Genomic DNA, 22,322 nt, shown 5'->3' on the forward strand with positions numbered 1-22,322 from the left:
AACCACAATTAGATACCACCTCACATCAATCAGGATGGCTACTATTAAAATGTCAAAAAAATAACAGGTGCTGGTAAGGTTGCAGAGAAAAAGGAACACTTACACTTTTGGTGGGAGTGTAAATTAGTTCAGCCATTGTGGAAAACAGATTCCTCAAAGACCTAAAAACAGAAATACCATTTGACCCAGCAATCCCGTTACTGGGTATATACCCAAAGGAATGTAAGTCATTGTGTCATAAAGCCACATGTACGTGTATGTTCTCTGCAGCACTATTCATGATAGCAAAGACGTGGAATCAACCGAAGGGCCTGTCAGTGGTAGACTGGATAAAGAAAATTGGTATATATACACCATGGAATACTACACAGCCATAAAAAATATGAGATTATGTCCTTTGCAGGGACATGTATGAAGCTGGAAGCCACTATCCTTAGCAAACTAATGCAGGAACGGAAAGTAAATACCACATGTTCTCATTTATAAGTGGGAGCTAAATGATGAGAACACATGGACACATACAGACGAGCAACAGACACTGGGGCCTAACAGAAGGTGGAGGGGTAGGGGGAGGGAGAGGATCAGAAAAATAAGTAATGGGTACCAGGCTTAGTACTTGGATGGGGAAATAATCTGTTCAACAAACCCCTGTGACACAAGTTGGCCTACATAACAAACCTGCACATGTACCCCTGAACTTAAAAGTTAAAAAATTTTTTTAAAACACCATTTTGCTAGTAATTTTGCAGGCACATTTATGGGAAGAAAATAGAAGTTTTCCAGAAACGAAGGCAAAAACAGGATTTATAAGGAAGGAGAGAGAGAGAAAAACATAAAGAACTACATGCAATCTCGAAACTGAATCTCATTTACATATTTTGGTGGATAACCTAATTAGCTTGTGTGTGGCAAAAAAGTCTGATCATTCTGTCCTTCAGTAGGCCAACTAGGAATATCAAAGAAAATTCAGTTGGCTTTGGATTCTTAAGGAAATACTGAAAGTGTCACTGCAGAGTGTGAGAGACTAAATCTATGAATGTCTTCCAGTGTTCTTTCATTAGCACCTTTACCTTATTAGGTCAGGCCTGGAATATTTCTCTCATCAGAATTCTTCAGGTGGAGTTAGGTATCCAGGTTAAACTTTTTATCCTCTGTCCTTAAATTGTGTTTATTAAACGTTTTATCTATCCTTAAATTGTGGTTACATTTCAGAAGTTCATTTTTGTTAATGAGTAGAATATTTAACCTTGGAGCTATTATATTGTTTATATTTAAAATTTTCTTCTGCTTTCATATGTTTCCCCCACCCTTCAATACTAAAAGTTACCCAAAATATGCTAATTTTATTACCTAATGCCAGTTAGGTATTCTCTTCAACTTGGGTAAATATTTTAAGCATCCAGAATGGACTCATGAATCTTAAGGTGGCTTGATGATGAAGTCTGACCTGTTGAATGCATAATAATATGCCAAAGTTAAATCCTTCTTTTATTGAAGAATCTTTTATTAGAATATGAAAAGCAGTCAGAGCAACTGGATGTGGAAAAAGAACGTGCTGATAATTTTGAGCGTCATATTGAAGACCTTACAAGACAATTAAGAAATTCGACTTTGCAGGTAATTTTTTAATAAATCCAAAAATGAAAACTATAACAGGTATATTTTAATCTCAATACTTTTTGCATAAAAAATTAAATATAGTCAGAAACAGAATTTATTCCCCCCCACTTCACCCTCCTTCCCACTTAGGAGAGAAGAATAAGACGAAACAGCTAGCAACTATCTTGCTTATTATTCTAATCTCAGTTCCCCTAGAGAATTGTTTGTTTGTTTGGGGGTTTGTTTGTTTTTCATTTCTGCTCTTTGCTCTGCCAGTGCAACCTGATCTCTTGTAAGGTTTACCATATTAGTATTTCAATGACAGATTTTAAAACTGATTCTTAATATTATTCTGTAGCATGGACTTGGAAATCTTCATTTGTCACACTATGCCAATATTCTCATTAATGTACCTGTTCATTCTTCCTCTGCTGTATATGTTTTCTGCATGTTTATAGTAATGAATCATTTGTCATTTCAGTGTGAAAAAATAAATTCTAATACTGAAGATCTCCTGGCTCGTATTGAGACACTACAGTCTAATGCCAAATTATTAGAAGTACAGATTTTAGAAGTCCAGAGAGCCAAAGCAATGATAGACAAAGAATTAGAAGCTGAAAAACTTCAGAAAGAACAGAAGATAAAGGTAAAAACAATCCTGTGAGATTGATTCACATATATATGATGCATTTACCAAAATATTATTTAAATGAAGGGAAGACTTACTAAAGAGTAGCATTTATGAATACAGCAGAGTTCATTAATTCCTTAATACCAACCATAAATTTGAGAATCCATGCTGTGATTTGGGGGTGTATACATTTTAAACATTGAAGTATTCCCAAACTTTCTGTATTTTAGCATGTCAGATTTATTTTATTTATTTATTTATTTTTATTTTTTATTTTTTATTTATTTATTTTTTTTTTTTTTTGAGACAGAGTCTCGCTCTGTCGCCCAGGCTGGAGTGCAGTGGCGCAATCTCAGCTCACTGCAAGCTCCACCTCCCGGGTTCACACCATTCTCCTGCCTCAGCCTCCCGAGTAGCTGGGATTACAGGCAGTCACCACCATGCCCAGCTAATTTTTCGTGTATGTTTTTAGTGGAGACGGGGTTTCACTGTGTTAGCCAGGATGGTCTCAATCTCCTGACCTTGTGATCCACCCGCCTCAGCCTCCCAAAGTGCTGGGATTACAGGTGTGAGACACCACGCCAGGCTGTCAGATTTATTTTAAAGCCCCTTAAAAATACCTTTTTAATGTTGGTTGGGTTGTGTGGGTTGTTTTTATTTTTAATTTCAGGAACATGCCACTACTGTAAATGAACTTGAAGAACTTCAGGTACAACTTCAAAAGGAAAAGAAACAGCTTCAGAAAACCATGCAAGAATTAGAGCTGGTTAAAAAGGTAAAATAAAACACTAGGATGAAAATTGATGTAATGTTCACATTGTTCTGTTTTGTTGTTCTATTTATTCTGTTCTCTCTGCGATCTCATGCTGTGGCCCAGGCTGGAGTGCAGTGGCATGATCTCGGCTCACTGCAACCTCCGCCTCCCGAGTTCAAGCAATTCTTGTGCCTCAGCCTCCCAGGTAGCCGAGATTCCACGCATGCGTCAGCACACCCGACTAATTTTTTGTATTTTTGGTAGAGATGGAGTTTCACCAATTTGGTTAGGCTCATCTGGAACTCCTGACCTCAAATGATCCACCCATCTCAGCCTCTCAGAGTGCTGGGATTACAGGTGTGAGCCACCGCACTCAGCCTGCATTGTTAAACTGTTCTATACATGTTGAAAAGAAGTATTTTAGAATGTTACTTGTGGTACTAAAATAATGCTTTATAAATTATCTGCTCAAAAAATTGAAAATTTAACTTAATTCTCTAAGTACCAGTCCTTTCAGAAGCATCTAGGCTCCTGATTTACAAGATTTTGGTTTGACATTTCATTTTGTATACATGATTGTTGTATGACACATTAAGATTTAATTAATGTCAAAGCTTGAAATTTGTATTATACTTAAAACTTTGGCTGACTTTACTCCTTCAAAGATGAGGCTAAAAAGAAATGTACTATAAGAGCCACTTGACATATTAGTATTTTATAAGTAAGAGCTCCGCAAGCTACAACTGTCAGTTGTAGTTAGTTATAATGAAATAAAATGAAACTAAGAAAGTTGGGTTAAACTACTAGAAAATATTTTGTGAAATTAAAAACTAGAAAATATCCAACTCCTCATTTCTTTGTTACAGTGTAAACGATTTCAGTATTACAGAAAAGCACCCATTTATTGCTGTGGCATCATTTTAGCAATTTTACAAATGACAAAAAAAATTTACAAATGAACTGATCTACTATTGTGTAAATCTTCTACTTATAAAATGTGCAGGATGCCCAACAGACCACATTGATGAATATGGAAATAGCTGATTATGAACGTTTGATGAAAGAACTAAATCAAAGTTAACTAATAAAAACAACAAGATAGAAGATTTGGAGCAAGAAATAAAAATTCAAAAACAGAAACAAGAAACCCTACAAGAAGAAATAAGTGAGTTAAAGAAAATTCACTTTACCTTTTAATTATTTCATCATAACAACTTGATTTGGTGGGGGGCATTACTTGTTTATTTCACCAGTCTTTCACTGTCAGTCGGGTGTTTAACACAGTGATAAATGTTACTGGGGACCCAGAATGGGTGTAAAACTATTTGCCATGAAGATGTTTATAGTCCACATTTATTCACTTTAACATTTCTTAAGTACCTTGCTGTTTCCTGGTCTGGGTTCACTACGATTGTCTATGGGTTGTAATTGTTACAGCCAGGAGATGGGTACAGTAGAGTTTATGGCACTGTTGTTACTACTGTCACATATGTCTGAAGTATTCCGTAATAAAAAGCTAAAACAGGCTTAAAGATAAGCCAATACAAAGAAGACATATTTGTGTATTCAAATTCACTGATAAAAATTGTTACATCTTTTTCTGCTGAAATTATTTCTTGTGCTAGCTTCATTACAGTCTTCAGTACAACAATATGAAGAAAAAAACACCAAAATCAAGCAATTGCTTGTGAAAACCAAAAAGGAACTGGCAGATTCAAAGCAAGCAGTACGTTAATTTTTCAGTTTCGTATTTTAGTACTTGTTCATAATTTATTTATGAGTAACATTAAAAAAAATTTAACCAAGATTCTCATTCTGTAGGAAACTGATCACTTAATACTTCAAGCATCTTTAAAAGGTGAGCTGGAGGCAAGCCAGCAGCACGTAGAAGTCTATAAAGTAAGGGTTTTACTTTTTAAGATTAAAAAAAGTTTTTTCATGTAGAAGTGAAGTACCATTTAGAGATTTTATTAATTATCCTATAAGGATATCTAGAAAGATTCCTCAACATTTTGAGGAAATTACAACAATAAATCAAGTCTGGCATATAACTGGAGTATATTGGTTAGCTCAAGCTAGATTATGTTCACGTATTTGGAAATTCATAATATACTATAGAATAGTGCAAAATAAAATAAGCCTGCATCTGAACTTAATGATATTGCAGTCACAAGAACAGTTTATAAAATGATTTTATACGTTTGCTATGTTTGTGTATATTTTTATATATATAATGTCTTGAAGTATTTAAACATTGTATGTTAAATATGTAGTCTGGGATGTTCATTTTTTTGAATTGATGTTGGTTTAAGAAAAGATAGCTTAGTGAGAAAATGTTCTACTTGTCTCTACTTTTTCAATAATAATACATAAAAATATTTCACTACTTAATTATGCCTTATATGTACTTATGTCTCAAACCTAAAGTTTGTATTTTAAGGAAAACCTCTTTAACTAGTGAAAATAGGATTTGCTAAAGCTAAATTTAAAGATTTACCCCCAGATACAGCTGGCTGAAATAACATCAGAGAAGCACAAAATCCACGAGCACCTGAAAACCTCTGCGGAACAGCACCAGCGTACGCTAAGTGCGTACCAGCAGAGAGTGACAGCACTACAGGAAGAGAGCCGTGCTGCCAAGGTGCGTTCTTCAGCCACAGCAAGCCACTGGGATTTTATTATCAGCTAGTCATTGGTTTACTCCAGGGCTGTGCTCTCCCTTTTTAGTATTTTGCTGTTAAGAGCACTTATTAGATTAAGACCTGTTCAGTTAATCTGGGTCTAACCCCAATCCCATGCCAACCCTAATCGTAACTTGGATCACTTTTTTTGCCAAAAGGAAAAACATGATGTTTTTTCCATTTCAACCTTGTTTTGCAATTTATGTGTCACTTATTTATAAAGCTTTTTTTATGAGAAAAGTGTTACAGTTCTTAGGGCTAAGTGATTATAAATAACATTTTAATAGCATGGCTGTGGGGGGCCTGCTTTCTTGTCATCATCCGAAACAGACACAGTGCCGTGGTTGTGTTAGATGCAGCTCTTATTTAAGCAATCATGCCAACACTGTTGTGGGAGTTTACAGATCACTTCAAGAAAGTGGAACACCTAGAACTTAACACTTATCCACCCTGTTTTGAAAACTGAAGTTCAAATAACTTAATTTCTTTGAGTTAATTTGCATGTTAATCATGTAAACCAAAGTTTCAGGGAAGATGTACCAGTTTTCTAACTGCCTATCACCAGGGTTTACCACGAGATCATCTTATATATAGTGATGTTTGCTTGATATTCTCCAACACTTATTCTTTAGGAAAGTTACTGCAAATTACATTGCTAACACAAATAAAGTACTGTTGATTCCTCTAAAGTAATTCAGTCTTTCAGTAAGTGTTTTTTGAGCACCTACTATGTGCCAGTCAGTTTTCATAGCATTTTGAGATATCTTTAGGAGTCTTTCCTCTTCTTCAGAAATATTAAAAACTAATGGTATTGTTACTGTCTGTGCCCAAGTATGAAGAAATAGCCTTCTCTTTATATAGTCTCCACTTTTAAAAAATGTTTTAATATTCATACTTTCTCTATAGCAGATTGTGAAAATGGTTCCAGAGGAATGTGATAATTAGGCTAACTAATTAATATCTGTATTACCCAGAGACTACAGTTAATATAAACACCTCTGTAACAACTGAGACAGAACAGTGAACTTTTGTCAGCACAATCATTCTGATTCCAGATGGGGGGTTTAAGCATTTAGCTTTCAAATTGGTAAATTCATAAATGTCAGTGATACTGCCTGAGAATAGACACTTTACCCTACCTCTAATTTTTATCCTGCTTAGACTATTTTTGTAACCTCCGATGGTTCTTCCTTCGCTTTCTTGGTAGATATTGTTTGAACAAAATGCTTGCAGAGAAATGTGTATACACTAGTATTTTCTAGATTCATTAATCAATATGAACTTAGTAATGAAGATTTCTTTTCTGAAACATGGTATTTTATTGCATTTCTCCTTTCAGCCACTAAACCCTGTTTTAAACCTTGTATGGTGCCCATATGTGTAGCAGGTAGAAAAAATATCTTGGAAAAGTACAGACTAAACTGTTAACAACGTTTATCTACCTGTGGAATTGGGATTTTATCCTGCCAGGCATGAGAGTAATAATAAGGGGCTTTTACTTTTTTCTCTGGCAGCTTTTGTATTTTTTTAATTTTTATGAGAGAATTCTGTGGATCCCCTGTATAAAAGGAAATTTATTTATTTATTTATTTATTTACTTTTTACCAAAGCCAAACATATAAAACATGAAAACTACAGGTAAACCATTAAAAGTGATGGTTCCCAAATTGTAGGCCCACTGGTTAGTTTCAGGCTGAGTACATAAAAATCACATTGAAAACTACTAAAAGTAGGGAATTCCTAGAACCACTACTGAGATCCTGATTCAGTGGGTGTAACATGAAAACTAGACGTCTCTATTTTCAACAAGGTACTCCAGTGATTCTCATGTGCAGTGAGATTTGAAACAGCGATAGTAAACCAAGTCTGTGTTTGTTGTGGTTCATGTTAATCGACTCAAAAATGGATACTGTCCGCTAAAGTTTTCTGAGTAAATCAAAAGAGTGTGGGTTTTGTTTTTTTTTTAATGTTTTCAGGGTAGTAGATAAAAGGGAGATTAATCTTACATTTATGTGAGCTACCACATACGATGATGTGAAGAAGTGGACTAATTAAAAGTATAATTATTTTATGCTTTAAATATAGTCCTATTTTCTGATGAACCATGAAAGAAGTTCCTAATCTGGACAACACAACACAGTTTCTTAACTGGAGTTCTTCATCTGAAATGTGTGACAGATTATTTGAACTAGATGACAGCCAGTGTCAGTTCTCATCAAGTTATTTCACAATGAGTACAGTGTAGGTATGTAGGAGAGAAGTTGATTCATACATTCAGTAGAGGTCTTAGAGCTAATTCTCTTGCAGAACCCAGTTGAGAAAGGCTGTCAGCATATAAAGTTGAAAGATCTTCTGTAACTAAGTTTCTCATCTTTCAGATTGTGTTCAATACAATCAGAGAACATGATGATGAAATCTGAACATACACAGACTGTGAGTCAGCTCACATCCCAGAACGAGGTCCTTCGAAATAGCTTCCGAGATCAAGTGCGACATTTGCAGGAAGAGCACAGAAAGACAGTGGAGACATTACAGCAGCGGCTCTCCAAGATGGAAGCACAGCTCTTCCAGCTTAAGAATGAACCGACCACAAGAAGCATGTATGTACACATGGAAATATTAGTTGTTCATGTTTTCAGGTATTTATGTCTCTTAAATACATTCTTCACAAATTCATAAGAAAGAAAATTTACTAGGTGTCACCAGTGTCAAATCTGATAAATGAATTTTGGATTTGCTTACTAGAAAGATATTTGAACCATCTGAATCCTTCCCTCTTGATTATACTTACAGAAGCCTGTATAACCTCTTAGAATGCTGACTTTGACGTATTCCTTACCCTCAATGGAAAGGAGTATTTCTTTTTCTCTGACTTAAACATGCTCTGTCAGTCTCATGACACGTCTTTTTTTTTTTTGAGACGGAGTCTTGCTCTGTCGCCCAGGCTGGAGTGCAGTGGCGCGATCTCGGCTCACTGCATGCTCCACCTCCTGAGTTCACGCCATTTTCCCACCTCAGCCTTCCGAGCAGCTGGGACTACAGGTGCCTGCCACCAGGCCAGCTAATTTTTTGTATTTTTAGTAGAGACACAGTTTCACCGTGTTAGCCAGGATAGTCTTGATCTCCTGACCTCGTGATCCACCCGCCTCGGCCTCCCAAAGTGCTGGGATTACAGGCATGAGCCACTGTGCCTGGCTGACACGTCTTAATTCTAGTATTCACCAGATTTGTTTCGTGTTCTCCGTTGTTAGTCATCAAATTTGTCTACTTTTTAAATAGAAATGTTAGATAGAGCAAGGAACTTAGAAACACTCAAGCGGCACTGAATGTATAGAATTGCATAACCAATATAGCTTCTTTGCTTTCACATTTACAGCTATTGGAGTTTTAGTTCAGCCGCACCCAGTATCTTCCATTCTGCTTCCAGGAAGAAATGGAAAAATGTTAGCCATGATGATGCAGTATTTTAGTAGCAAGTTGATGGTGTTTTGCTTTCCCATGGGAAATATTGTCACTGGAGCATTAGCAGCTATCAGTCACTTATTAGGGTAAAAAAGCAACTTCAGAAGAATTTAACATATGCCAAAGAATCAACAAAGGAAGTAATCAGCCAGGGCAAAGGTCGCACAAGAGATTGTAATCTAGCAATCAGCAGTGGAATAAGCAGTCAGCTTACCAGAAACCCAGGAAAATGCTTCAGAAAGGGCAGTCAGGACTAAGGCAACTTAATGAAATGCAAAATAAATGAAATCTGAAGTTTAAAAATCTAGATTACAATTCTGGTTTCTAACTCAGTTATGAGACCTTGGGCAAAGTCATTAAATTTCTCTGAACTTCAGATTTTGGGGAGTCAATAAACCAATACATGTCAAAGGGCCTGATAAACTTTACAGTTTAGACCGGGCGTGGTGTCTCACCCCTGCAATCTCAGCACTTTGGGAGGCCAAGGCAGTTGGATCCCATGAGGCCAGGAGTTTGAGACCAGTCTGAACAACATGGTGAAATCCCATCTCTATTAAAAATACAAAAATTATCTGGGCGATGGCATGCACCTGTAAGTTCCAGCTACTTGTGGGGCTGAGGTGGGAGGATGGCTTGAGCCTGGGAGGCAGAGGTTGCTGTGAGCCAAGATCGTGCCACTGCACTCCAACCTGTGTGACAGAGTGAGACCCTGTCTCAGAAAAAAAAACACTTTACAGTTTATCAGCAAACAGGAAAGTCTTGCTAGACAATGTAATTGATTATTTCCATGCCCTGGATTCTGGGCTCTTACTGTATGAGCACTGTAGGTATGAGCAGCAACAATTAAGAAGCTGCAGAGGTAAAGGTATAAGGGCAGTGATTGAGGAGTCTGCCAAGCAGATTTCAGCAAGTATGTTTCAAGAAGTATGCAGCAATCTGAAATACCTAATCCTGAAAAATTGCTACAATCTAGTTTTTTAATTTTGGCCAGTATTTAGCAGTAGTTTGGCCCTCTACTCTAAATTAATAAAAAATAAGTAGTACTATATTATGAGCTGTGTTATCTAACCGTTTATCTTAGCTAGTAGCAATTAATTTATAGCTTCTATTAAAATGACTATCGTAGTTAAAAGTTTGATGACTAAGTTTTGTTTTTTTGTTTTTTTGTTTTTTTTGAGCTGGAGTCTCGCTCTGTTGCCAGGCTGGAGTGCAATGGCGTGATCTTGGCTCACTGCAACCTCCACCTCCTGGTTTCCAGCAATTCTCTGCCTCAACCTCCCCAGCAGCTGGGATTACAGGCACCTGCCACCGTGCCTGGCTAATTTTTTGTATTTTTAGTAGAGATAGGGTTTCACCATCTTGGCCAGGCTGGTCTTGAACTTCCCGACCTCGTGATCCACCCACCTTAGCCTCCCAAATTGCTAGGATTACAGATTTCAGCCACGCCCGGCCTTGATGACTAAATTTTAAGAAATGTTTTAGCAATTCTTCATACACCTTTCACTTATCTTATAGTTACTTAATTCCTCTACTCTTATCATTTGATATTTTCATTTTATTGTGTATCTCTGTAAGGCCGAATCAATAGATTTTGAACAATCTCACACTTAACCTTTAAAAAAAATCTAATAGGCCCAGTTTCCTCTCAACAATCTTTGAAGAACCTTCGAGAAAGGAGAAACACAGACCTCCCACTTCTAGACATGCACACTGTAACCCGGGAAGAGGGAGAAGGCATGGAAACAACTGATACTGAGTCTGTGTCTTCCACCAGCACATACACACAGTCTTTAGAGCAGCTGCTTAATTCTCCCGAAACTAAACTTGGTATGTTACTCTGTCTAAATATGTTTTTCTTATTTAATTTCACTGTCTTATTTAATTACTATTACTCTAAGTTACATACGCTTTTTTGGGCTGCTCCAATAAAATTTCTTTCAGTATTCCACTACCTGTTTGTATTAGGGTTCTCTAGAGGGACAGAACTGATTGGATGGATGGATGGATGGATGGATGGGATGGATGGGATGGATGGATGGATGCTTATTAAGTATTACCTTACATGATCACTAGGCCATCTGCAGGCTGAGGAGCAACGAGAGCCAGTCTTAAGTTCCAAAACTGAAGAACTAGGAGTCTGATATACAAGGGCAGGAAGCATCCAGCACAGGAGAAAGATGTAGGTTGGGAGGCTAGGCCAGTCTCGCCTTTTCAGGTTTTTCTGCCTGCTTTATATTCACTGGCAGCTGATTAGATGGTACCTACCAGATTAAGGGTGGGTCTGCCTTCCCCAGCCCACTGACTCAAGTGTTAATCTCCTTTGGCAACACCCTCACAGACAACACTCAGGATTAATACTTTGCATCCTTTAATGCAATCAAGTTGACACCCAGTATTAACCATCACACTGTCCAAATGGAAAATTATTAAACAAATCTTTTTTAAAATAAAATGCTAGGTCTTGCCCTAGGCTTGAACCATAAATAAGTGGTGGGAAGTTTATAGTCACAAATAGGTGGTGGATATTAGAAAGCAGGATAAACTATCCTCTCACCCTTCCAAGAAACTGACAGTTTCAGTTTATTCCTCTTGATGAAGTAATGCTAAATTTTTGTAGTGATGTTTTGGTATATTTTATTACCTGTAATTAATGTTACTGTTCAAAATTTAGGGGGAATCTGTTTGTCATCTTCCTGAAACTTCAGGATCACCTGGAGTAAGGGTCATTTGTATTCATGGTCACTGACCACGTGGGGTAGAAACTGCAAGTCATGGTTCCTTCAGGCAAAGTTAATAGTGGTGACATGGAGGCATCATGATAGAGCAGCAGCAGGCTCCAGAAGCCAATTTGACTTTGTGATTTCTGCAAAAATTACCTGTCAACTGTGAGCCTGTTTCATCGTCTGTAAAGTTTGAATAATGATATCTACCCCACCTGATAGAAGATTCTTAGGAGGGAACATGATACGTGACCAGTAAATGTTAATGCTTTCCTTATACGTGAAATGACATAAAATCTTGGTATATTAATAGATGGGAAGAAGATGTGTAATAAAACTGTCTATAAACACAATTCTGACAAATTTCAGAACTGGGACTCATAGGGCTTGTATTCAGTTAGATTACATGCTTTACAACAGAGATACTGTTTTATTTGTGTCACCTACAACATATAATCTGTTGATTGAGGTATGCTGAATAGATGAATGGCAAAGAAAGCAGACCTATAAAATATCACATAGTAAGATATTTATATTTAGATTTTTCTTACTTAGAATCTTCATCTGTAATCTATGATTTTGAAAATTAATTCTTGGAACAACATCTTGCAGAGCCTCCATTATGGCATGCTGAATTTACCAAAGAAGAGTTGGTTCAGAAGCTCAGTTCCACCACAAAAAGTGCAGATCACTTAAACGGCCTGCTTCAGGAAACAGAAGCAACCAATGCAATCCTTATGGAGCAAATTAAGGTGAGATCAGAAAACCTGGCCACCGTGAAAACTGCCAGTTTGGTTTTCTTGACCCTCCGTACACATGCACCCAAATTTAAAAATTCACATTGCAGATGTATCTATAATGTCTTGATCTTTATATTAGATTCCTGATGGTGAGAAATATTGCCTTTTTTTTTTTTTTTTTTTTTGAGACAGAGTCTTGCTCTGTCACCCAGGCTGGAGTGCAATGGCACGATCTCGGCTCACTGCAAGCTCCACCTCCCGGGTTCACGCCATTCTCCTGCCTCAGCCTCCCGAGCAGCTGGGACTACAGGTGCCCGCCAACATGCCTGGCTAATTTCTTTGTATTTTTAGTAGAGACAGGGTTTACCCTGTTAGCCAGGATGGTCTCAATCTCCTGACCTCGTGATCCACCTGCCTTGGCCTCCCAAAGTGCTGGTATTACAGGCGTGAGCCACTGCATCCAGCCAAAATACTTCTTTTACACCTATTACATAAAGATTATTTCTTATTCCTACTTTTTCTAAGAAACCGTAATAGATTTAGAAACTAGAGAGATGTTCACAAATCATTGTTCACATATGCTTAAATAAAACTTAAATGGATGTGAGTCTTTGAATTCTAAAGATAAACAGTAAATTTAAATTATTCAGCTGATATTTATAGTACTGAACTACTAAACAGTTTTCAGGTGGAGATGGCAAAGTGGCATGGGAAGTTTTTCCTGTTTAAAGTAGACACCAGAAACATCTAGGAATGTTGCAGAGCAGTTGAGGATTACTCAAATGAGGTATTTCCACCCTGGCTCACTGATAAATCACCCCTCAGAATAGAGTCATACTGCTTATTGAGGAGTTCTTATGACCCAGGCCCTGGGCTTTACATATATTATTTAATCTCATCACTGGTTGAGAGAAAAATTGAAGCTGGTAAATGGTGGAACAAAATTCAAACTCATAGCTGTCTGAAAAGTACATGCTTTTCCCCTGTACTTTGCTGCTCCTAATAGATCTGTCCTGCCACTGTGCAAGGCCACTAGCTATCCTTGTCAGATTATTTTAAAGCTGAATTCAGTTATTTTCAGTAACTTGTATATATCATGACATTCCACCATTAAAAATCATCTCTATAAAATAACATTTTCCCACTAATAAAAACATTATCATAGCTAACAAATCACTAACTAGCCCAGTAAACCTAAATGACTTATTTAAATGTTATATTTTCTTTTTTTTTTTTTTTGAGATAGAGTCTCGCTCTGTCACCAGGTTTGGAGTGCAGTGGTGCAATCTCAGCTCACTGCAATCTCCGCCTCCCAGGTTCAAGCGATTCCCCTGCCTCAGCCTCGCAAGTAGCTGGGACTACAGGCACGCACCACTATGCCTGGCTAATTTTTTTTATTTTACTAGAGACACGGTTTCACCATGTTGGCCAGGATGGTCTCAATCTCCTGACCTCGTGATCTGCCCGCCTCAGCCTCCCAAAGTGTTGGGATTACAGGCGTGAGCCACCATGCCTGGCCAAATGTTATATTTTCATAAATTTATACTCTCTTCATGATTTCTTAGTCTTCTTTATTGTCACTTTTTTAAATGGTCTTAGGTTTGAGGACAAAGTTCGCTAACTTTCTTGTCTAACCTAAAATGAAAATATACTAAAAGCTATGGCTTGGTTTCAACCTGGAAATCTTCCTCAAAGACTTGAACATGCTATTACCTTTTCTGTATCATTCTTTGCCTCATTTCTCTGATAGTGTTTCACATTGTCTTATATTCCTGAATTTTCACTGTGTCTGAACTTTTGATTAAGTGCCGTTCACTGTAGACGTCTTAACTGCCTGGGACTTTAGGAACAGGGTAGGGGCAGGGGGTTAGTGGAGGCTACAGATGTTCCCGTCAGCCCATTTTCAGAGCCCCATGCCATACTGGCTTAGTTTCTATAGAAAGTAGAAGGCAGAGGGAACATCTTGGTACCAACCCATGGCTCCAGTTAGCTGCTCCTCATGGAGATGTTCCATCAGTTCCCCAGCTTTCAACTCCAATTTCCATGATACCCTGTGCTTCTGAGACAAGAACCCCAGTATTTACACAGGATGCATCCTCTCCTCTTGTCAGTGATACTTGGTAAGCTGCTGGACTGACTCATTTCCACCTCTTCATCTGTTTATCGTGAGAATTTCTTGATGTGTCTCATCTACTTTTTCTCCTCTTGTATTAGCTTGTTGCTTTTCTACTTCACCCCTCTTCCCTCCAACCCCAAACAGCTTAGGACAATGGAGTCATATAGCCCAACACTTGGTTCATATACAGCAATCCACTTTCTAGGCAGATGCAGCTTTGAAACTATCTCATAGTTGGAGTTCCGGTTTTCATGTCAAATGGATTTTATACTGTGATGTCATAAACTCCTTTGAAATGCTTGACATACAGCTGCTGTAGTTAACTGAATTCCTTCCTTTATTGCCATATGGAGGGAAGGGAGAAATTTGCGGGGAAGAGAAGAAAAATACATGAGTTCAGTCTGCCATATTTAATCAGAAGCTCCTAAAGCCCATTTTTAACTCATTTCTCTAACACCAGCTTCTCAAAAGTGAAATAAGAAGATTGGAAAGGAATCAAGAGCGAGAGAAAGTCTGCAGCTAACCTGGAATACTTGAAGAACGTCTTGCTGCACTTCATTTTCTTGAAACCAGGTAGTGAAAGAGAGAGACTTCTTCCTGTTATAAATACAATGTTGCAGCTCAGCCCTGAAGAAAAGGGAAAACTTGCTGCGATTGCTCAAGGTGGGTAAAAGGAGAGTCTTAGAACTTCTGACTTATAACAAACTAAACAGCCTGGTGGTTGAGAATTTGTCTGTATGTGTAACTTTTAAATTTTGCTCATTTGAATTGGGTCTATCATATGAGTAGGCCGTGACTAGATTTGAAAAGCTGACTTTTTAACATCTTGAGGCAACTGTAGTACATTTATATAATTTTAACATTCAGCAAAATACAGTAAGTGCTTAGCTTGATCTTCTAGCTCTTTGAAAATTGGATTTTTATCCTGGTGTTGAGTTCTGGTGTTCAGCTGAATGTGGTTTTGTTTTAAATTCTACTTTTTAAAAAACATTTATTAGCTTGTTCCTTTTCTACTTCACCTCTCTTCCTTCCTCCAACCCCAAATAGCCTAAGACAATGGAGTCATATAGCCCAACACTTGGCCTATATACAGCAATCCACTTTCTAGGCAAGTGCAGTTTTAAAACTGTGCCATAGGCCAGGCACCAGTGGTTCACTCCTATAACCCCACCGCTTTGGGAGGCCGAGGCAGGCGGATCACAAGGTCAAGATACTGAGACCATCCTGGCCAACATGGTGAAATCTTGTCTCTACTAAAAATACAAAAATTAGCTGGGCGTGGTGGCATGCGCCTGTAGTCCCAGCTACTCAGGAGGCTGAGACAGGAGAATCGCTTGAATCCAGGAGGCGGAGGTTGCAGTGATCTGTCACGCCACTGTACTCCAGCCTGACGGCAGAGTGAGACTCCATCTCAAAAAAAAAAAAACAAAAAAAAACCTATGTTGTAGTTAGAGTTGGTTTCCATGTCAGATGGATTTCATACTGTGATGTCATTAACTTCTTTGAAATGCTTCACATACAACTGCTGTAGCTAACTGAATTCAAGCTGCATCTTAAGAATTATGGTTTTGTTTTTGTTTTAGTTTTAAATTACTTTTATTTTTGACATTTTCAAGCATACAAGGAGGACACTATAATCTCTCTTGAGTTGTCACGCATCTCTAATAGTTTTCAACTCATGGATAGTCTTTTGGCGTAAATAGGGGAGAGTTAGAGACTTAAATCCCACACATCATTTCTTTCCCCAGTGAATAATTCAATGTTTATTGGATTTCTCTGTCACCTATACCTAGTTTATGTTCATTTTGCCTGTGTTATTGTGAATGTCTTTTTATAGTATCCTAAATAGGGCTCATATATTGGATTTGGTTGATGTTCCTTAAGCTTTACTTTGTTGTTGTGTTTTTGTTTGTTTGAGATGTAGTGTTGCTCTGTCACCCTGGCTGGAGTGCAGTGGTCCGATCATGGCTCACTGCAATCTCCACCTCCCGGATTCAAGCGATTCTCCTGCCTCAGCCTCCCGAGTAGCTGGGACTACAGATGCATGCCACCATACCCAGCTAATTTTTCTATTTTTAGTAGAGACGAGGTTTCACCATGTTGGCCAGGATGGTCTCAATCTCTTAACCTTGTGATCTGCCCGCCTTGGCCTCCCAAAGTGCTGGGATTACAGATGTGAGCCACCACGCCCCGCCATTTTGTTATTTTTGTATCTATAACAATTATATATATAAATGTATTTTTTAATGTGCCACTTATTAATTGAAGAAAGTGGTCATTTATGCTATAGCAGTCCTATATTTGGGTTTTAATCATTACAGGGTAACACTGAACTTGTTCCAGTTGCCTATAAATAGGAAGATCCAGGTGCAATTGGGTGGGATGGTGGACAAAAATATATCATAGATGGTATTGTGTGCTTTCTAAGACATCAGGAGGCCCAGAATGTCCAGACATCTTGCTTTTGACTGACTGACCTTATCTAGTTGGTGCTCTTTAACATGTTCCCCTATCCCCTGTAAATCCTAATAACTAAACTGATGAGTCATCCTCAAAATTGAGCAGGCATCTGAATCATCTGGTATACTTACTAAAATTCCAATTGCTGGTCCCCAATTTCTGACCCAAGAGTCTGCATTTTTAACAATTTGTTGCTGATGCTTCTGGTCTGGGGCCCATACCTTGAGAAACCCTGGTCTAGAGTCCTGATAAGATTCAGGCTTAATTTTTTTTACAGACATACTTCATAAGTAGTATTGATAGTTTCTTTGAATCTGGTTTTTCATAATCTTTCTAATGATGAAGGTAGAATGTTCTCAATACTGACAGTAATCTCAGTTCTTCAAACTATAGGATAGATTTCTATGGCCACAATAGTATTTTTGTCACAAGGGCCCAAATAAGAATACATCTTGTATATTTTTAGTAAGTAGTTATTCAAATTACAAATTCACTGTCTTTAATTTATTCTAACAAAAGTAAACCTAATTTTATAGTTATAAAAAAGAAGAAATCTACTTCTAGTCATCTAAGAGTAAAACTGCCCCTATAAAAAAAAGACAGAAATCTCAAAATTATAACTAATTTTATAGTTATAAAATTAACCAGGACTTTAAAACGTTTGCATTTTAAAATTAAAGTTTTCAATAGTTTTCAATACAACAATGATATTATCTCAAAATACTTAGCATGTCTAACAGCCCTCTTTTAAAACCTCAGTATGTTTAATGTAGATGTTGCTAACATCCAGGTGGCTCCTATAAGTTAAGGGTCCATTGATTTAGAAGTTCTAAAAGAGACTAACCTAAGGGATACCAATAACAGATATTTTTAAAGGATTTCATAGAGGAGATACACATTAGAAACCCAGAACTCTAAGATGTGCATTTGCTAAGTCCTGTAAACAGACAGGAAAACACTTACATTTAAATTAGTTTGCGCTTTAAAGATTATTTACTACTTGTCTCTTATCAATGTGAGTACATAAAAGATACCTTATTACAATTAAAAACGATGGTTTAGCAGCAGATTTAGATACTTACATTCTCTCTTTAAGAAAGAGAATGTAAGGCCTGGCACGGTGGCTCACACCTGTAATCCCAGCACTTTGGGAGGCCGAGGAGGGTAGATCACCTGAGGTCAGGAGTTCGAGACCAGCCTGGCCAACATGGTGAAACCCCTTTCTACTCAGAATACAAAAATTAGCCGGGCACGGTGGCACATGCTGTAATCCCAGCTACTTGGGAGGCTGAGGTAGGAGAATCGCTTGAACCCAGGAGGCAGACGTTGCAGTGAGCCGAGATGGTGCCATTGCACTCCAGCCCGAGCAACAAGAGTAAAACTCTGTCTCAAAAAGAAAAAAAAAAGAATGTAAACTAGAAGATAGTTCAAAAGAAATTACACAGAATTCAGCATGGGAGAAACAAAAAACGAGTGGGAAAAGACATCAAACATGTTTTTACTAATCGAAGTTCTAAAAGGAGAGAAAAGAATACAGCACAGATAATATATGAAGAGAATGGCTGGAAATCTTTCAGAACTGTTGAAGGATATCTATCCACAGATCAAAAACCCAATAAAATCTCAAGCAGTATTAAAAAAAAAAGAAGAAATTTTTTTTTTCTAGTCACATAAGAGTAAAACTGCCCCTAAAAAAGACAGAGAGAAATCTCAAAAGCAGCCGGAGAAAGAAGACACATTGCCTCACAATAGACTTCTCAACAGCATTGGTGTAGTACTATCTCATGTACTAAAATAACTGCCAACCTTTTATATTTTCCAAGATCTCTTCTGGAAAACAAAAACTTTAAGAATCCGCCTTCATTGAAAATTCTTAATGATGTACTTCAAGCAAAAAGAAAATGTCCTAAGTAAAAGATCTAAGACGCAAGAAAGAAAGACATGCAAAGGAAACTTACCACCATATTACAGATATGGACTGTCAGTCTGACTGGTCACACTAGGGGCATTTTGTTACCAAGGCCTTGAAAATAATAACCAACACTGCATACATGAGGGATGCCAGAAGAAAGGTCTGAGAGCCACTCTTCCTGGCACTGAAGGAAACAGGGCCCATCAGAGCAAACAAGTACCTTTTGCCTCTTTCATCTCCTTGGAAGCAAATGTTTATAATCTCTGGTTTTGTGTAAAGTTTATAACAGTATTTTTCATTCAGGTTGCTACCTATTAGTGGATGGTGAAATTAATTTGGTGGATCACATTCAGAATTTTTTTTTAAATCAAAAGAATACAAGCTGGGCTCAGTGACTCACACCTGTAAGCCCAACAGTTTGGGAAGACCAGGCAGGAGGATTGCTTGAGAACAGGAGTTCAGAATCAGCCTGGGCAACATGGCGAGACCGTATGTCTACAAAAATTTTAAAATATGCCAGATCTGGTGGCATGTGCCCATAGTCCTAGCTACTCGGGAGGCTAAGGCAGCAGGATTGTTTGTTATAAGGAGTTCGAGGCTGCAGTCAAACTTCTGGTCAAAATCCTGGTCACGCCACTGCATTTCAGCCTGGGCAACAGAGTAAAACCCCATCTTTAAAAAAAAAATTAAGAAATAAAAATAATATGTCAAACATTAGAATATGTTGAATCTAGTAAGGGTAAGCAATTATTTCTTGAAACTCTACATATATACATGAGTGTTGGTAAATACCTGACTGTATCATCAGCTCTAGATATAAAATGTTTATGATGTTGGCTGTAAGTTTATGAGGAAGGAATAGTTTTCCTTTCTGTGGGTTTGGGTGTATTTGGGAAACATTAGCTTAGGGGGTAAAGTAGGTTACCCAACTCTGAAAAGCAGCATCAAAGTCCTTATAATAAACACATATTAGAGGCCCAACTTAAATTTCAAGCAGATGTCATGAGCTGCTCAGAGTAGCGTGTTACAACTCTGCGTTATAAGGTAAAATGACTTAGAGTGTAGCAGTAGTCCCCAAACAATGTCAAATAGACACTGGTAAGTATAGATTGCTCCTCTCCTTGCATCGCAAATATTAATTCACCTTGCCCCCACACGCATTAAAACTCAGCGTATTTCACAAATTGAGTGTTTCATTTCTATTTGAGATAGACTTATGGTAAGTCAGCTTTGCTCCCCAAATAAGTTAGCCATATAGTACTTCTATATGCAAAATTTGAATCTCAATTTTACTACTCAAGCGGGAAGTAAAAGTCATTTTTCTGTATCCTCTTTGCTCCCAGACTGGGTTACAGTTTACAGATCTGAATACTGTCACTTGTACACCATACATACACAGAGGTCTAAAACTCTCTACAAGTAAATAAAGAGGAAAAAAAGCCCAGCAACCCAATAGGAAAATAGGCCAAGCTGTTACAGGCTTTTTGATCATCTCCAGACTGGCAGGAAGAGAATGCATACTCACACTGTAAGTGCCTGATTTGATTTGCAGAGGATATAGAACCTTATCAGAAAACAACCTTCCAAAGCAAGAGCAAATGCACCCTATCTCAGCGCAGCTTTTCTTCAATTCTTATTTACCTAAGGAGATGAATAGCTGCCAGGAACATTGTTTGCACAAGGGCAGGAGCCTGCCAGATCTGAGAACACAGCAAAATTTTTATTTTGTCAAAAATCTTATATTCAGCTTACACCATTCATTTCAGGTGAACATACAACAATCTGCATTTCAGTTCAGGGAAACGTTTACAGACATCTGGTTCTCTTTATTCTTGGGAACAAGGTTACCTCACTTGGAACACAACCAGTGCCAAGTTGTCCATCCCTAAGCAATATCGCTTCCTCCTACTTTCTAGAAGTCCTTCAGATTGTGGAAGACAGACTTCTCAGAATTCTTTGCCCTCATTTCCTCCTCCAGAAATTCATGCCTTTGTATAATCTCTTCCCCTTGAGAGCCAGTAGGCTTAACCTAATGAGTTATTTTTAACCAGTAGAATACAGCAAAAATGATAGATTACAAGAGATTGTGGCTTCTGTCTTGCTAGTGGACTCTCTCTGTCTTCTCTGCTTGCACACTTGGTTGAAGCAAGCTACCATCCCAGAGGCAAGGAACACAGGCCATCAGTTTAGCAGCCTTGAGGAACTAAATTCTTCCAACTACCACATAAGTTTGGAAGTAGATTCTTCTGCAGTCCAGCCTTCAGATGAGACCCCAGCCATGCCAACATCTTGATTGCAGCCCTGTGAGAGACCTTGAAATAGAACCATTTCTGATCTCCTGACCCACAAAAACTGTGAAATAAATATGTGTTAAGGAACTAAGGTTGTAGTAATTTGTTATGCAGCAGATTGTAAATAACACGCAGATAAAACCAGACAGAACAGAAAAATAAAATGGCTTTAACTCTAGAAAGTTTCCCCATGTAAAATTTTGAAAATGCTACTCTGCCTAAGGTCAAACTGTCATACATAGATACATATGAAAACACAGAAAGGTGTCTGGAAGGGTAATACCAAATTAAATCTTTATCCAAGAGGAATGAAAACCAGTATTCACACAAAAACCTATGTACAAACCTTGTGAATATATTAAAAACCAGTGAATTATGCACTTTAAAAAGGTGAATTATGTGGTATATGAGTTATATCTCCAAAACATTTAATTAAAAACCTGTATACAATTATTCATAGAAACTTTCTTTAAAATTGCTAAAAACGAGGAAGATCTCAGTTATCCTTCACTTGGCAAATGAATAAACAAACTGGTACAGCCATGCAATTGAATACTGCTCAGCAATAAAAAAGAATGCACTGCCAGTACAGCAACATGGATAATTCTCAAATGCATTATGCCAGTTGACAGAGGTCAGACTCAAAATACTGTGTACAGTGTGATTCTACTTACATGCCACTCTGAGAAAAGTAGAACTATAAGGACAGAAAACAGGTTAGTGGTTGCCAAGGAGTGGGAGAAGCAGCCGGGGAGAACTTTGAGGAGGGAAAAATGTGCCAGGCCTTGGTCGGTGGTGGTACATAACTCTGCATTTGTCAAGACTCAGTGCTATATGCTGAAAATGGCAGGTTTTACTATAAGTAGGTTGTACCTCAATAAACATGATTTTTAAATGATTAAAACTTTGGTTTTTGTTTGTTTTGGTTCAGTTTTAAGGTTTACCATAAATCTATT

General features: G+C 37.7%; 1 protein-coding gene across 1 annotated transcript in view; it reads left to right on the plus strand.

The window, feature by feature from the left end:
* LOC129021018 (GRIP and coiled-coil domain-containing protein 2-like) overlaps window positions 1-22,322 on the plus strand; it is a 32,103-nt gene that overhangs the window by 7,092 nt on the left and 2,689 nt on the right. Inside the window, 14 exon segments of the mRNA XM_063658250.1 lie at window positions 1,498-1,617; window positions 2,081-2,245; window positions 2,901-3,005; window positions 3,988-4,054; window positions 4,057-4,149; window positions 4,610-4,710; window positions 4,806-4,883; window positions 5,488-5,625; window positions 7,806-7,906; window positions 8,044-8,261; window positions 10,760-10,954; window positions 12,460-12,599; window positions 15,164-15,211; window positions 15,213-15,366. Coding sequence (XP_063514320.1) covers window positions 1,498-1,617; window positions 2,081-2,245; window positions 2,901-3,005; window positions 3,988-4,054; window positions 4,057-4,149; window positions 4,610-4,710; window positions 4,806-4,883; window positions 5,488-5,625; window positions 7,806-7,906; window positions 8,044-8,261; window positions 10,760-10,954; window positions 12,460-12,599; window positions 15,164-15,211; window positions 15,213-15,366 — 1,723 coding nt within the window.

This window comes from Pongo pygmaeus, chromosome 20 (genome assembly GCF_028885625.2).
Source record: "Pongo pygmaeus isolate AG05252 chromosome 20, NHGRI_mPonPyg2-v2.0_pri, whole genome shotgun sequence".
NCBI classification, from domain to species: domain Eukaryota; kingdom Metazoa; phylum Chordata; class Mammalia; order Primates; family Hominidae; genus Pongo; species Pongo pygmaeus.